Source organism: Hyla sarda, chromosome 1 (assembly GCF_029499605.1).
Source record: "Hyla sarda isolate aHylSar1 chromosome 1, aHylSar1.hap1, whole genome shotgun sequence".
NCBI lineage: Eukaryota > Metazoa > Chordata > Amphibia > Anura > Hylidae > Hyla > Hyla sarda.
In genome coordinates, this window is record NC_079189.1 from 572,025,941 (window position 1) to 572,043,970 (window position 18,030).

At 43.0% G+C, this 18,030-nt stretch overlaps 1 protein-coding gene across 4 annotated transcripts in view; it reads left to right on the forward strand.

Moving 5' to 3' along the window:
- Nucleotides 1-18,030, forward strand: part of CTIF (cap binding complex dependent translation initiation factor) — a 212,115-nt gene that overhangs the window by 36,464 nt on the left and 157,621 nt on the right. For all 4 annotated transcript variants that reach the window (XM_056543792.1, XM_056543812.1, XM_056543799.1 and 1 more), the window contains exons 2-4: nucleotides 7,963-8,073; nucleotides 12,940-13,131; nucleotides 17,488-17,568. In XM_056543792.1, coding sequence (XP_056399767.1) covers nucleotides 12,952-13,131; nucleotides 17,488-17,568 — 261 coding nt within the window. In that variant the 5' untranslated portion in view covers nucleotides 7,963-8,073; nucleotides 12,940-12,951. The remainder of the gene's footprint in view (nucleotides 1-7,962; nucleotides 8,074-12,939; nucleotides 13,132-17,487; nucleotides 17,569-18,030) is intronic.

Consider the following 18,030-nt stretch of genomic DNA (forward strand, 5'->3'; position numbering starts at 1 on the left):
AGTTAAACAGACTGTCTGACCACAAGTGCTCTCTGCTGACACCCCTGTCTATGTCAGGAACTGTCCAGAGCAGGATAGGTTTGCTATGGGGATTTGCTTGTACTCTGGACAGTTCCCAAAATGGACAGAGGTGTCAGCAGAGAGCACTTGTGGTCAGAGAGAAAGAAAATTCAAAAATAACTTCTGTAGTTTACAGCAGCTTATAAGTACTGGAAGGATTAAGATTTTTTTAATAGAAGTGATTTACAAATCTTTTTAACTTTCTGGCACCTGTTGATTACAAAGAAAAAAAAAAGTTTTCTAGCGGAGTACACCTTTAAGCTTCTGTCCACATCACAGCCTGTTTTCTATGGACACCCAGTGAATTAAAGCATCCAACTTCATGATACAGTGGATGAGTGCAGCTGTTTTTAATTACCTACGTACCCGATGATATTATGGTCTTATGCGGCCAGCACAATCCAAATGTCTATTCATTCAGTATTCCCAGCGGAGTGAAATATAATTATCTGATTGCCGTGCACCTATACAGTACTCCACAAGACAGTGCCACCGACTTCTTTTACTACATAGACATTTATAGAACTACTATAATACTGCCTACTATGTACAAGAATATAACTACTATATTCTTGTACATGAGGACAGTATTATAATAATGTTCTTGTACATAGAAGTCTGTACTGTATTATAACTACTATAATACTGCTCCCTATGTACAAGAAAATAACTACTATAATACTGCTCCTATGTACAAGAAAATAACTACTATAATACTGCTCCTATGTACAAGAATATAACTACTATAATACTGCTCCTATGTACAAGAATATAACTACTATAATACTGCCTCCTATGTACAAGAATATAACTACTATAATACTGCCCCTATGTACAAGAATATAACTACTATAATACTGTTCCTGTATACAAGAATATATCTACTATACTACTGCCTCATATGTACAAGAATATAACTACTATAATATTGCCTCCTATATACAAGAATATAACTACTATAATACTGTCTCCTATATACAAGAATATAACTACTATAATACTGCCTCCTATATACAAGAATATAACTACTATAATACTGTCTCCTATGTACAAGAATATAACTACTATAATACTGTCTCCTATGTACAAGAATATAACTACTATAATACTGCTCCTATATACAAGAATATAACTACTATAATACTGCCTCCTATATACAAGAATATAACTACTATAATACTGCCTCCTATATACAAGAATATAACTACTATAATACTGCTCCCTATATACAAGAATATAGCTACTATAACACTGCCTCCTATGTACAAGAATATAACTACTAGGGATCGACCGATGTTAGTGGCCGATATTCACGATTTTGGACTTTATCGGTATCGGCAATTACCTTGCCGATAATCCGATAATGCCCGCCACCCGCGCCACCGCACCCCTACCGCACCGCAGCGCCCCAGCCAGAGACCACCGCCGCTGCTGCCCCATTGCCTCCCCTATTCCCGGTTTTATAATTACCTGTTCCCGGGGCCCAGGCTACTTCTGGCTCCTGCGGCATCCTGTGTTATGCTGTGCAATGACGAGTGACATCAACGCGACGTCACAGTCAGTGCGCACAGTGACAGCTCAGGAGGACGTTGCCGGAGCCAGAAGTAGCGCGGACCGTGGACCCCAGGAACAGGTAATAATAAAACCGTGAATGGGGGAGGCAATGGGGCAGCGGCGGCGGTGGTCTCTGGGTGCAGTGCGGCGTGGTGGGGGGGGGGCTATCGCAGTGGTGGTGATAGGACTCAGGAGGACAGACAGGGGGAGAGAAGCGGGTGGCGGCGGTCTCTGGCACCGTAAAAGCTGATGCAGTTCATTGATTTAAAGTGCCCGCTTTGAATCAATGATCTGCAGCGCTGTGGCCAGGTGTTGGGATGGGGGGTTTCTGGGGGATAAATAGCCGATAACTTATACCGATATTCCGGTATAGGTTATCGGCTATCGGCCCTAAAAAATCGATATCAGTCGATCCCTAATAACTACTATAATACTGCCTCCTATATACAAGAATATAACTACTATAATACTGCCTCCTATATTCAAGAATATAACTATTATAATACTGCCTCCTATATACAAGAATATAACTACTATAATACTGCCTCCTATATACAAGAATATAACTACTATAATACTGCCTCCTATATACAAGAATATAACTACTATAATACTGCCTCCTATATACAAGAATATAACTACTATAATACTGCTCCTATATACAAGAATATAACTACTATAATACTGTCTCCTATATACAAGAATATAACTACTATAATACTGTCTCCTATATACAAGAATATAACTATTATAATACTGCTCCTATATACAAGAATATAACTACTATAATACTGTCTCCTATTTACAAGAATATAACTACTATAATACTGCCCCCTATATACAAGAATATAACTACTATAATACTGCCTCCTATATACAAGAATATAACTACTATAATATGCAAAAACAGAAAAATTGCTTCTGCACTCACCTGAAATACGCTGTTCTGAGAGCTGCCTCAATCCATAAGCGGCTGGCCAGAGATCGGGAGAAGTGTAGAAGACATCGCTGCAGCAGGAGCTGCGCGAAAGATGGTGTCGGCACCATCTTTCGCAGCGATGTCTTCTCTTTTTGCATATTTTGGACATTGTTTTTTCACATGCTTCCTTGCACCATCTGCGCTGGAACCTCTGGTTCCCCACCCACAGTTTACCCACACCTGGATATAGTGTATGTAGGGGTGCCGTCCTGCTATTTCCCTTACTTGCTACAATAACTATTATAATACTACTCCTATATACAAGAATATATCTGCTATAATATTCTCACCTAGATACAAGGTCATATGAGTAAATATCACATATTAGGAAGTATTACTGTACTAAGAGAGTAGTGGATACAAGGATTAGCCTTCCTGCAGAAGTGGTAGCTGCAAATACAGTGAAGGAGTGTAGCATGCATGGGATAGGTATAATGCTATCCTTCATATAAGATAGGGATAGGTTTAATGCTATGCTTCATATAAGATAGTTAGGTATAATGCTATCCTTCATATAAGATAGGGATAGGTATAAGACTTTCCTTCATATAAGATAGGGATAGGTATAAGGCTATCCTTCATATAAGATAGGGATAGGTATAATGCTATGCTTCATATAAGATAGGGATAGGTATAATGCTATGCTTCATATAAGATAGGGATAGGTATAATGCTATGCTTCATATAAGATAGGGATAGGTATAAGGCCCCGTTCACACTACGGAATTCTCGCGGCTGATACTTCGTCGCTAGGGCTGTGGGGCACTGAGCCGTCACCATTGACGGCAATGCAGTGCTTGCGGAATCCGCGCAAAGAATGAACATGTTCTTTCTTTGCGCGGAACACTTTCAGCGGCGGAAATGTCTGCCGCTGAAATTCCGCGGAGACCCGTTCACACTAATGTTAAAGTTCACACCGCGGAATTGCGCCCACGGAATTCCGCCCGGAAATTCCGCGGCAATTCCGTAGTGTGAACGGGCCCTAATGCTATCCTTCATATAAGATAGGGATAGGTATAAGGCTATCTTTCATATAGGATAGGGATAGGTATAAGGCTATCCTTCATATAAGGTAGAGATAAGGACTATTCATAGTAGTCAGCATATTGAGCAGACTGGATGGGGCAAATGGTTCTTATCTGCCGATACATTCTATGTTACAAGAATAACTTGCTGAGTCGGAGTGCTATTTGTTGTATACATGTATGTATTTTATGTATTATATCACTTTTACCACTGTAGCCATATCTGTTAATGTACATGATAATGAACAGTACAGCTGTCTTATCAGGATGTTTATATTGTGATTATTGTCAGCGGTTGGGGTTGGCCTGTGGCCCAGTTACAGAGATAGTGGTGTGCGGTTACACAGAGCCTCCGCCATTCACAGCACAGGTACAGCATAGAAGCGACGGGCGCCCGGCATCAATCACTGAACAGCAGAGCGGAATGCAGAGCTTCAGGACACTACAAGCCGCCATTCATCAGCAATGACAACTATGTCCTTGGTATGGAAAGCAGGCGGCAGCTGTACATACTGTGCACTACTACGTCATACATTACTTTATATTCTGTAGTTCAGTATACTCCCTCCACATAGGGCAGAACAGGCCATGCTGGGCGGATATTACTGTTCATTTGTATTCAGTTATGGGGTAACTGGCGCTTTTGTCATTATAGTGTATGTGTCTGTGTGTGTGTGTCATATATATGTGTGTGTGTGTATGTATGTATATTCAAGTTCCCATCCATCCCACACTAAGAAAGGCATCATATACAGCCAAGCCATCAGGTACCACTGCATCTGCTCCAACCCTGATGAGAGACACACATCTACAAACGCTAGAAATTTAAACAAAAAGGTTACAAACCAAGGACCATCCATAAGAAAATCCACTCTGCTCTTCAAACACCACGTGAACACCTGCTGCAATACAGAGAGAAACAAACCTAATCACGCATACCACTGGTAACCACATACAATCCCACCCTTGAGGAAATACGCAAAATCATCAAGGACCTGCAGCCAATACTAGCAGAAGATGAGGTGTTAAAGCAAATCTTTCCTGAACCACCCATCTTGGCCTTCAGACAACCACCCAACTTAAAACAAAAGCTGGACAATGAGAAACTACCCACAGAAACATCAGATACAGACAATGGGACCAAACCCTGCGCCAAACCGCGCTGTAAACTCTGTCAACACATCTGCACAAATTCTGAGGCCTCCCACAACAACAAGACATACAACATCAAGGGACAATACTCCTGCACCACAGAGAATGTAGTCTACATGATACAATGCACCAAGTGTGACCTGGGATGTTACATTGGTGAAACCAGTCAGCCACTCAATAAAAGGATGAACCTCCACAGATCGCCCATCAACAACCATAGAGAAAAGGACTATTGCACCCCAGTTGGACACCATTTCACCCAAACAGGTCACTCCCTACAGGACCTCAAAATCAAGATCCTGAAAGGAAACTTCAAGAACACCCAGGAAAGAAAGACATCTGAAGCCAAAATGAGTTTTTTTATGACTCCAAGAACAGAGGACTTAATGTGGATTTAAGCTTCATATCCCATTATCAAAATTTCCTATAACCTATGATAAACTGTCTTCCCTCTCCCTGCTCTGACACCATTACACCCCTGCTCCCCCTCCCCTGTCTAAGTCTTACCTTCAGTCTATGGTTCTGTAGTAAAATTGCCTTTCTCCTCTGTCCAGCGTAACCACCATTCTCACCTCTGCTCTCCAGCCCCCCCCCCTCATCTGTAGTCTATCGTCCTATTGCTATACAATTTATGGCCCAACTTAATGTCCATTCTCCACATATGTTGTTTTAACCCCTGCATATTTTGTGAAAGAACGAGTTTTCTCCTTGTGAGCTCAGAAATGCTTATGACTTGATAAAGGGAGGAATCCCGAAAGCTCGTCTCTACAAAATCTTGTTAGTCCAATAAAAAAAGGTATTACAAGATACTGCAACTACCGATGATTTTGCTTTTTGCATCACTGGACTAATACAGCTACTCCTAACTACTACATTTTACTAGACTGAATAATGGAGACGTGCGTTCATACAGGGTGGTGCAAATGGATACAAATATCTGCCTGTGCAGTTCTCTCTAAATATGTATTTCTCATGAGAATGTAAACTTTTTTCACTATAGCTAATATTAAAAATAAAATAAATGTGTCACTTATGTTAAAGGATAGATCTACTATAATACTGCCTCCTATGTACAAGAATATACAGTGGGGATCAAAAGTTTGGGCACCCCATGTAAAAATTTGTATTAATGTGCATAAAGAAGCCAAGGAAAGATGGAAAAATCTCAAAAAGGCATCAAATTACAGATTAGCCATTCTTATAATATGTCAAAAAAAGTTAGAGTTTATTTCCATCATTTACACTTTCAAAATAATAGAAAACAAAAAAATGGCGTCTGCAAAAGTTTGGGAACCCTGCAGAATTTATAGCATGCACTGCCCCCTTTGCAAAGCTGAGACCTGACAGTGTCATGAATTGTTCTCAATCATCATCTGGGAAGACCAGGGGATGTCAATCTCAAAGGTTTTAAATGCCCAGACTCATCTCACCTTGCCCCAACAATCAGCACCATGGGTTCTTCTAAGCAATTGTCTAGAAATCGGAAACTGAAAATAGTTGACGCTTACAAAGCTGGAGAAGGCTATAAGAAGATAGCAAAACGTTTTCAGATGTCAATATCCTCTGTTCGGAATGTAATTAATAAATGTCAGTCATCAGGAACAGTGGAAGTTAAAGCAAGATCTGGAAGACCAAGAAAAATATCAGACAGAACAGCTCGCAGGATTGTGAGAAAAACTATTCAAAACCCACGTTTGACTGCACAATCCCTCCAGAAAGATCTGGCAGACACTGGAGTTGTGGTACACTATTCCACTTTAAAGAGAAATTTGTAAAAATATGGTCTTCATGGAAGAGTCATCAGAAGAAAACCTCTTCTACGTCACAACAAAAATCAGCGTTTGAACTTGGCAAAGTTCTGTTGACCGATGAGGTTAAAATTTAACTTTTTGGCCGGAATGAGCAAAGGTACTTTTGGAGAAGAAGGGGAACAGAATTTAATGAAAAGAACCTCTGTCCAACTGTTAAGCATAGGGGTGGATCAATCATGCTTTGGGGTTGTATTGCAGCCAGTGGCACAGGGAACATCTCACAAGTAGAAGGAAACATGGATTCAATAAAATTTCAGCAAATTTTGGATGCCAACTTGATGCCATCTGTGAAAAAGCTGAAGTGGAAGAGAGGATGGCTTCTGCAAATGGATAATGATCCTAAACACACCTTGAAATCCACGGGGGATTACATCAAGAGGCGTAAACTGAAGGTTTTGCCATGGCCATCACAATCTCCTGACCTCAACATAATTGAAAATCTATGGATAGACCTTAAAAGAGCAGTGCGTGACAGACAGCCCAGAAATCTCAAAGAACTGGAAGACTTTAGTAAGGAAGAATGGGCAAAGATACCCCAAACAAGAATTGAAAGACTCTTGGCTGCCTGCAAAAAGCGTTTACAAGCTGTGATACTTGCCAAAGGGGGCAGTACAAGATATTAACTCTGCAGGGTGCCCAAACTTTTGCAGACGCCATTTTTTTGTTTTCTGTTATTTTGAAAGTGTAAATGATGGAAATAAAATCTAACTTTTGTTGACATATTATAAGATTGTCTAATCTGTAATTTGATGCCTTTTGGAGATGTTTCCATCTTACCACCTTTATGCACATTAATACAAATTTTTACCTGGGGTGCCCAAACTTTTGATCCCCACTGTAACTACTATAATACTGCCTCCTATGTACAAGAATATAACTACTAGAATACTGCCGCTATGTTAAAGAATATAACTACTATGTTGTCAGCAGCCAGGCACATAGTATCTGCTCAGTCTCTGTGGTCACATGTGCTGGACCTGTAGGGAAGTGCTGCGGGTTGCTCAGAGTTTCCAGACCAGAGGTGTATTGCTGGTTGCAGTTCCTGGAGGGGGCACGCCCCACTTGAATACTTTACCTTTTTCTTTTGTGAATGAATCTGGTGGCTGTGAACTTAACAAATAACTGGGCTTTAAGGCTTATAAAAGCCGCCTAATCCCTCCTGTCAGTGAATGGCAGTGGTTTAGGTTACATTACATCCGGATTCTCCAACCTGTGACACTCTAGCTGTACAGCTCCCATCATGCCTGGACAGCTGGAGAGCCGCAGGTCGGAGAATTCTGAGGTAAGGTACATTTGTCCCTGCAGTGATCAGCTGATCACCATGCTCACATATACTTGGTGTCTTCTTTAATTTGATCTGTGTAATGTTATTTTTTAATAGGTATGTCTTCTACAAGGTGAGAGAAGTCTCGCTGACCCACATCATGGACTAAGCCCTCCTGCCCCACAGCCTGCCAGCTGACTACACGCATATTGCCAGTCTTGGATAAAGGTGAGAGCCGTATTGGGATCAGTCGGCCAATGGCTGTATAGGATAATCCATTTAATCCACTCACGTCCCTGCGTGCACTGTCATTGTCCAGTGCTCAGTGCATTGACGTGTACTGCACTCTGATACATGGAACAGATACAAGAGGAACTCTTTCCTTCATGTATCATTATCTCCAACACTTGCTGTTACTTGACCGTACCACCCAGAGGGATCCATTGTGTTGCATATTTGGTTGTTACATAGAGACATAGAATGTGTCAGTAGATAAGAACCATTTGGCCCATCTAGTCTGCACAATAATCTGAATCCTATCAATAGTCTCTGGCCCTATCTTATATGAAGGATAGCCTTATGCTTATCCCATGCATGTTTACACTCCTTCACTGTATTTGCAGCGACCACTTCTGCAGGAAGGCTATAACAGTAGAAGACACATGATTATTGTTGCATCTCATATGGTTATTGAAATATGGACAGTGGCGTGGCTGCTTTTATCGCCTTGCATAAAAGGGACCTGTTATATTGATCATAATCCAGTCTGCAGTCAGCATGTTATACTCCAGAGCGGCACTCACTATTCTGCTGGTGAGGTCACTGTGTACATACATTACATTACTTATCCTGTACTGATCCTGAGTTATATCCTGTATTATACTGCAGAGCTGTACTCACTATTCTGCTGGTGAGGTCACTGTGCACATACATTACATTACTTATCCTGTACTGATCCTGAGTTATATACTGTATTAGGGCTCGGCTGTATAACGGTTCATACCGAATACCGAAATTTTTGTCCTGCACGATATAAATTTTTCCCCATACCGCAATACTGGTTTGGCCCCTCCCCCCGGGAATGAATGAATGAATTATCAGCCCAGCACTGCGCTGTCCCCACATCGGGGAACTAATCATATGTGACCTGCGAGCGCTGTTGTGCCGGCTTCTTACATGACAGTGGACTCAGCCTATCACCGGCCGAGGCCGAACATCGCTGCAGCCTGTGATAGGCTGACTGATCTCCGACGTTCACGTCCCCAGGAAGAGCTTAAGGCCGACGTCGGAACTTGCGTTAGTTTATTTTTGTTTACCTTTTGCAGCCCGGGAATAGGGATACAGTATAGAGTGTCAGCGCAGGCGGCCGCAACAAACACGAGGATGAGGAGGGCAGCGCTTGCGGGTGATATGTGAGTATTTACCCCGATGGGAGCAGCGCAGCACTGGGCTGATAATTAAATTTTTTTTTGGGGGGGGGGGGGGGGTTGAGGAGAGCACGGGAGGGAAATTCCGTTATATACTGTGGAACCGCCATAAGTTACAAAAAATGCCGTGATGCACACATTTGGTCAAACCCCCAGCCCAGCCCTATCCTGTATTATCTCCAGAGCTGTACTTACTATTCTGCTCTTGGAGTCTTTACAGAGGAAAAGGTACTAAGTCAGCTATCTAAAGTTAAAGGAGTACTCCTGGATAGCAAAACTTATCCCCTATCCACAGGATAGGGGATAAGTTTCAGATCGCGGGGGGGTCCTGCTGCTGGGTCCCCTCGCGTTCTCCTGTAAGGGGCCCTGGCAGTCCACGGGAAGGGGGCGTGTTCGATCACCGCACTGTGGAGGCAGACACGCCACCTTATTACATCCCTGTAGCAGAGACGGATACTTCTTAATGCAGCCATTAACAGTTAGCAGATTTATTTAACCAATCACTGGTAACATGAGTTGTCCCAGAAGATTGTAAATTAGCAAATCTTCTCCCTATTCACAAGAGTTAGTAGAGAGGAATCAGGCAACTATAGTTAAACTATAATTAAACGAGTACTCCGGGATTTAAAAATGTATTTACTCTATCCTGCCAATAGTTGATAATTATCAGATCCCAGGGGATCTGGCCCCCGAATTAGCAACGACCCCACCCCCTGCGATCTCCCACCCAGCGCCTTGACTCTCTTCCTGAATGGGGCGTGTTGACCACCGCTTTATGTGCTGGTCGAATCGCTCCATTTACAAGGAGAGCCGGGGCCCTTACAGGAGATCTGACACTTATCCCCCATCCTTCAGTTGTCTGGACATGCTGGGAGCTGTAGTTCTGCAACAGCTGGAGGCACCCTTGTTTATAAACACTGCCTTAGTGGGCTGCCATGACTTCCTCTACTGAGAATAGGACATCTGCAATCCACAGATCTGACTGCATACTGAGTGGTAGTTCCACTATAAATGAGAGTGAGAAACAGGCACATTCTCACTATGTGCAATCCAAGGTCCGTGCAGTAGTGAGATCTGTGCATTGTATAATACAGTATTATTATTCTGAGGACACACCTGTCCTTACTCATCTGTATACTGACACTATGTCCGCACTGTAACTACATCCAAGCTTTACACATGTCATTGTGAAGGGGGTTTTAAGAGATGAAGAAGAAAAGCAATGCTGAGGAGTTACTGCCTCCTCCTCACTACTTGTAAATTACTTTAATAGGGATTCTTTGGGAAAACTAGTTTTTATTGCATTTGACATATTTCATGGGTTTAGGAGTAGCATCCTTCTCTGTGATATCTCCAGGTCTGTATGCATTTAAGTTTGCATTGACTACAACCTGTAAAATGATCTGCAGGAAAGTCAGATCCCTCTAAGGTTCCTGCAACAAGAGTATATGTTTTTGTCTTAGTTTAGTATTATGCAAATGTTGTACTGATCCTGAGTTTCTTCCTGTATTATACTCCAGAGCTGTGCTAATTAGGGATCGGACGATAATCACGATTTTGGGCATTATCGGTATCGGCAATTACCTTGCCGATAAGCTGATAATGCCCCGACCCCCCACCGCACCGCGACCGCCCGACCCACCGCCCTGGCCCCATTGCCTCCCCCATCCCCAGTTTTATTATTTCCTGTTCCCGGGGCCCACGCTACTTCTGGCTCCTGCTGCGTCCTGCGTTACGCTGTGCGCAATGACTAGCGACGTGACGTCACCGTCAGTGCGCACAGTGACAGCTCAGGAGGACGCCACCAGAGCCAGATGTAGAGTGGACACCGGGCCCAGGTAATTATAAAACCGGGGATGGGGAGGCAATGGGGCCGGGGCGGTGGGGGGTGCGACGCAGCTGTAGGGGGCTTGGAGCGGTGGTGGGAGCAGTGCGGGGGTGGAGGTGATAGGACTCAGGACCCCCGGACAGGCAGGGGGAGAGTAGCGGGTGGCGGCGGCGATCTATGGCACCGCAAAAGCCACTGCAGTGCATTGATTTAAACCTCCCACTTTAAATCAATGAACCCCCGTGGTGTCGCGGGGGGATAAATAGCCGATAACTTATACCGGAATATCGGTATAAGCTATCAGCCCTAACCTCCACCGATTATCTGTATCGGCCCTCAAAAAACGATATCGGTCGATCCCTAGTGCTAATACATTACATTACTTATTTGGTACTGTCAGGCCCAAGGCCTGATTATGGAAACGTACATGTGTTTTTATTCTATCTGTGTATAAACGAAGACCTGGGGGTGAGAGGTCATTCAGACTGTGGGTTTGTGTATTGCATTTTATTGGGGGGTCTGGCTGTTTTGGTTTCTCCTTTGAAGTCATGCACTTTGGTCCCATCATATAATCAAACAGATAAGGGGTCAGGAAGAGAGATGCCCCACCTGGTGGGATCAGAGGGGAGGGGGGAATGGAGTTTCCCTCCAAAGAAGCAGATAAGACTTAAAATGCTAGACTCAACAGTTGTTCATGGCTGTGCCAAAAGCTGACAAGAGCTGGACTCTCACTGACAAGGACTGCTATATCATCATGCTGTAAGAACTTCATCTTTTGTTTTCTGAACTTGCCTTACAAAACTCTTTTAAATATTTTTATACCTGTATGTCATTTGTTTCTGTATTTATATATATATATATATATATATATATATATATATATATATAGGCACTGTGATACCTTTTATCAGATTAAATGTTTAATTAATCAGCTCTGGTCTCTAAATATATGAGCTCACCTTTCTGAAGGCAGCTCTGGTGGAAACACGTTTATCTAAGGGTTAATTTGGTGAATTGCTGGGACTAGTAGTGGATACCCAGAGGTTCGGTGGCCTTAACCCTTGCACCATCACACTCTCTCTAATGTCTTGGCTGGACCGATAGGGTGTGATCGTGACGGGTACTAATCCTGAGCGCTCTGGAGTATATTACAGAATGTAATTCAGGATCAGACAGGATAAGTAATGTATGTACACAGTGACCTCACCAGCAGAATAGTGAGTACAGCTCTGGAGTATAATACAGGATATAATCAGGATCAGTACAGGATAAGTAATGTAATGTATGTACACAGTGACCCCACCAGCAGAATAGTGAGTACAGCTCTGGAGTATAACACAGGATATAACTCAGGATCAGTACAGGATAAGTAATGTATGAACACAGTGACCCCACCAGCAGAATAGTGAGTTCAGCTCTGGAGTATAATAAACGATATAACTCAGGATCAGTACAGGATTTATCAAAACCTGTGCAGAGGAAACACTGACCAATTGCCCATAGCAACCAATCAGCACATCTTTCATTTTGCAGAGGCCTTTTACAAAAATAAGCAGTCTGGTTGCCATGGGTAACTGGTCAACTTTTTCTCTTCACAGGTTTTGATAAATCTCCCCCAATGACCCCACCAGCAGAATAGTAAGCTCTGGAGTATAATACATTCCGGAGGCAGCTGCTATGGGCTATTCCACCACTTTTTGCTTGCACTAGTTATGCCAATTCTTTCCACTGTGTAGCTGTGATAACATATATACATTTATTGTTTTCCACCGTTCTCATTCAGATAGGACAGACCTTTTCTCTCTCTATATATCTCACCTCACTTTGTCTCTTTTTTAGCGTGCAGAAGTGATGGAGAACTCCTCCGTGGCCTCGGCCTCCTCAGAAGCTGGCAGCAGTCGTTCCCAAGAGATTGAAGAATTGGAGAGGTTCATCGATAGCTACGTTCTGGAGTATCAGGTTCAGGGACTGCTGACCGACAAGACCGAAGGTGATGGAGAAAGTGACAACCCCCCCTCTAATATTTCCCAGGTGAGGCCACACAGCCATTTTTTTTTTTTTTTTTTTTTTTTTTTTTTTTTTTTTTTAATTATTATTTTTTTTGCAGGAAACATAATCATGTCCCATTCACTTGTATGGAGCCATGCTGCAGCTTATCTAAACAATGGGTGGTTGGTTCTACTATGTTAGGAAATGTTGTGGATAGGCTGCAGCACCAAGTTTAGGCTTTATATTTTTCTTTATAAACATTGGTGGTGGTCCCACCATTCATAAGTGATGGTACATCTCCTACCTCCTCTTGGAAAGGGCCATTGGAATGATTGGCAAGTTGAGTGATGGTCACCCGTCAGATGTGGAAAGAAGCAGCTCACACCCGACATTACAGTTGCTGAGGCGATCATACCATGCTTTTCAAGTTCCGTGCACGAGTCCCGTCCAATAGAAAAGGGCTCATGCACAGAACTCTCGGGGCATTGTATGATTGCCTCGACAACTTGGTTTCCTCCTCTGTCTATGAAAGAGTCCTTCACGCTCTTGTAAAAATGTCACTGCCTATATATTTTTCCTTTTAAGTAGGAGAGATAATGCTTTGTCCTGTAAGGAAACAGCTGACATCGCCCCAGCTCAGCAGAAGTGGATTTTGTAGGGTCCCATAACATCTCTGTCCAGAAGTTCCTTTATAGTCATGCTATAGTCTACAGCAGTGTTACCCTACCAGTGTACCTTCAGCTGTTGCAAAACTACAATTCCCAGCATGCCCGGACATCTAAAGGCTGTAGTTTTGCAACAGCTGCAGGAATCCTGTTTGGGAAACCCTGCTTAAGACTATAGCATGACTATGACTTGTATGGCTGTTATGGGAAAACATAATAATCCGGAATTCAATTTAGCATTTTCTAGAAGTCATATGCAGACATATATAGATAAATAGATAGATAGATATACAGCAACAGAAGAATGCAGCAGCATTTTATAATAGTTTGGTATCAACTAAAGTGCTGGCTGACTTATTCTTTGTCTAGATAGATAGACAGATAGATAGAGATATATCTCTATCTCTATCTATCTCTATATCTATCTATCTCTATCTATATAACAGGAAGAAAGAGCAGCACTCCTTGAAATTGTAGGTAGGTGCCCTCTCGCCAGGGTTCCGGTCCAGGATCCTCTAAGATACTTCAAAGGAAAAAGCAGTGGCACTACAATTTGGTGAAGAAAAAGAGATTTTTTATTCATCTTTGTGTGCAGCGGCGTTTCGATGGTCTCTCACCATCATTCTCAAGCCAAGCTTGAGAATGATTGTGAGAGACCATCGAAACGTCGCTGCACACAGAGATGAATAAATAATCTTTTTCTTCACTAGATTGGAGTGCCACTGCTTTTTCCTTTTGAAGTGTGTGTATATATAATATATATTAGAGATGTCCCGATACTAGTATCTGCATGGTGTCGGGGACTTGTCTAATGTCCCCGATACCAAATCCGATACCTGGTGGAGTGCTCCGTTTTGCTTCCCCATCCTCCGGTTTGCATCGTTACCGCTGCCCCCGTTCTGCTGTTCGCATCATGGCATCTTAGGGAGGACCATGGGACATACACGTCACTCCACTGCGCCCAGCTTAACGCTACGGAGGAAGCAGAGTGACGTGTATGTCACATGCTGCTCCATAAGACGCCATTATGTAGATGGACGAATAGGGAAGCGGCAGTGATGAGAACGGGGCTGCGGAGCGGAGACACCGGAAAGTGAGCAGCTACAAAAGGGGGGTGGGGGGGGGGGGGGGGGGGGGAGTACCCCTTTAAACATACTGATTAGAGATGAGCGAACTTACAAGAAATTCGTAAATACACGAACTTCTCAGCTCGGCGGTTGCCCATAGCAACCAATCAGATCGCTTCTTTCATTTTTTGAAAAGGCCTCAGCAACTTTTCCTCTGGACAGGTTTTGATAAATCTCCCCATTATTCTCTATCCTGTGGGTACTATTTTAGGGGCTGCTTCTTAAGAATTCTTCTATAATTTTGTTGGTGTGACCTGTGGGCACCAAGTTTTTGCTGATAGACCAGATCAGGTACTTTGTGCACAGGTCACATGATCAGTTTTAACTGATAATGGTACCCATTAGAGCAGGCACATCTGTTGTACAGTCATGGCAGTAAATGTTGGCACCTCTGAAATTTTTCAAGAAAATGAAGTATTTCTCACAGAAAAGGATTGCAGTAACACATGTTTTGCTATACACATGTTTATTCCCTTTGTGTGTATTGGAACTAAACCAATAAAGAGGGGGGAAAAGTAAATTGGACATAATGTCACACCAAACTCCAAAAATGGTCTGGACAAAATGATTGCCACCCTTTCAAGATTGTAGGAAAATAAGATTGTTTCAAGCCAGTGATGCTCCTTTAGGGTACATTCCCACACGGCGTATTTGCTGCTGCGTATTTTATTTTCTCTGTTGAAGTCAATGGGTAGGAAAATACGCAGCACCAAATACGCAGCAAATACGCAGCAAAATACGCCACATGGGAATGCACCCTTAAACTCACCTGAGGCAAGTAACAGGTGTGGGCAATATACAAATCACACCTGAAAGCAGATAAAAAGGAGAGTAGTTCCCTTAGTTTTTGCATTGTGTGTCTGTGTGTGCGTCATACTAAGCGTAAAACAGAAAGAGGAGAAGAGAACTGAGACCGAAAAATTGTGGAAAAATATCAACAATCTCAAGGTTACAAGTCCATCTCCAGAGATCTAGATTGGTCTTTGTCCACAGTGTGCAACATTATCAAGAAGTTTGCTACCCATGGCACTGTAGCTAATCTCCCTTGGCGTGGACGGAGGAGAAAAATTTATGAACGTGTCAATGCATGATCGTCCAGATGCTGCATAAGCATCCCCAAACAAGTTCCAAAGATATTCAAGCTGTCCTGCAGGCTCAAGGACCATCAGTGTCAGAGCAAACTATCCGTCGATATTTAAAGCACAACTGTCATGAACTTTTACTGCAATAACCTGCACACAGCATGTGTACTGTGTGGAGGTGGTTTGTATAACAACCTTTCTACCTAATAGTTCCCGGCTTTTATTACCCTAAAAAAGGCTTTTTATGAAAGCCACGGACAGTCGGGTAGGCGTGGCGGGAGGTCCGCAATGCCCCACCGCCAGCCACGCCCACCGACTGTAATTTAGCGCTGGGACTCTGTGTGATTGACATACAGTTCCCAGCGCATGCGCCGTTCATTTCTTCTAACGTGCGCGCCGCTGTGTATAATGTTTGTGAGCATGCGCAGGCGCCCTGAGTAGAAAGACGGCAGCAGGAGCGAGCGCTCACAAGCTTTATACGCAGCGACGCGCACGTTAGAAGAAATGAACGACGCATGCGCTGGGACCTGTTTGTCAATCACACAGAGTCCCAGTGCTGAATTACAGTCGGTGGGCGTGGCTGGCGGCGGTGCATCACTGACCTCGTGCCACTCCTACCCGACTGTCCGTGGCTTTTATAAAAAGCCTTTTTTTAGGGTAATAAAAGCCGGGAACTATTAGTTAGAAAGGTTGTTATACAAACCACCTCCCACAGTACACATGCTGTGTGCAGGTTATTGCAGTAAAAGTTCATGACAGTTGCGCTTTAAATGAAATGAAACGCTATGGCAGGAGACCCAGGTGGACCCCACTGCTGACACAGATATCGAAAAGCAAGACTACATTTTGCCAAAATCCTTCTAGGAAAACGTCTTGTGGACAGATGAGACCAAGATAGAGCTTTTTGGTAAAGCACATCATTCTACTGTTTACCAAAAACTGCATGAGGCCTACAAAGAAAAGAACACAGTACCTACAGTGAAATATGATGGAGGTTCCAATGGGCACAGTACCTATAGTGAAATATGGTGGGCTTCCAATAAGAGAGACCTGGAGCAGTTTGCAAAGGAAGAGTGGTCCAACATTCCGGCTGAGAGGTGTAAGAAGCTTATTGATGGTTATAGGAAGCGACTGATTTCAGTTGTTTTTTCTAAAGGGTGTGCAACCATATATTAAGTTAAGGGTGCCAATAATTTTGTCCAGCCCATTTTTGGAGTTTGATGTGACCTTATGTCCAATTTGCTTTTTTTCTTCCCTTTTTTGGTTTAGTTCCAATACACACAAAGGGAATAAACATGTGTATAGCTAAACATGTGTTATTGCAATCCTTTTCTGTGAGAAATACATCATTTTCTATAAAAATGTCAGGAGTGCCAACATTTACGGCCATGACTGTATATGATCATGTGACCGGTGTGCACCAAGTGTCTGATCTGATGGAACTGATCATGTGACCTGTGTGCACCAAGAACCTGTATGAACATCAATACTCATGTGACCTATGTATTTCTTTTTATTGTGCAGTGGACAGTGGAATGTAATGAACAATTGGATGTAAATCGGACTTCGCCAAAAAAGAAATCGCCTTCCAACAACCACAACCAGGTAACCAATGATAACTCATTGCATTGACATTCAGAATCCAGACATGACATACACCCCTGCAGAACTGGACAGCCCCCACTGTCAGTCAGTGGTGTCTGCTGAGTACTTCTGGTGTCCAAAATACCAAGTAGTGTTGTGGTTTTCATTAAGCAAATGTATACCTACTGCTGGAGCAGCTTTTCCTAGCACCCTTCATTGTTCCCCCCCCCCCCCCCCCCCAAATCCACCCTCTGTTGCCCTGTTGTTGTAAATTTTTGTCGTAGAGCAGTGTTATCACTAACCATTGTGCCTTCAGCTGTTTAAAAACTACAACCGGACATTCTGAAAGTTGTAGTTTTGGAAAAGTTGTAGGAACATTGGTTGGGAAACACTGTCTTAGAGGCATCAAAAGTTAGTCAGAATCTGAATGTTCACGATCACAAGCTGGGAAAGGTGTGCGCGACCGATCACAAGAACAACTCC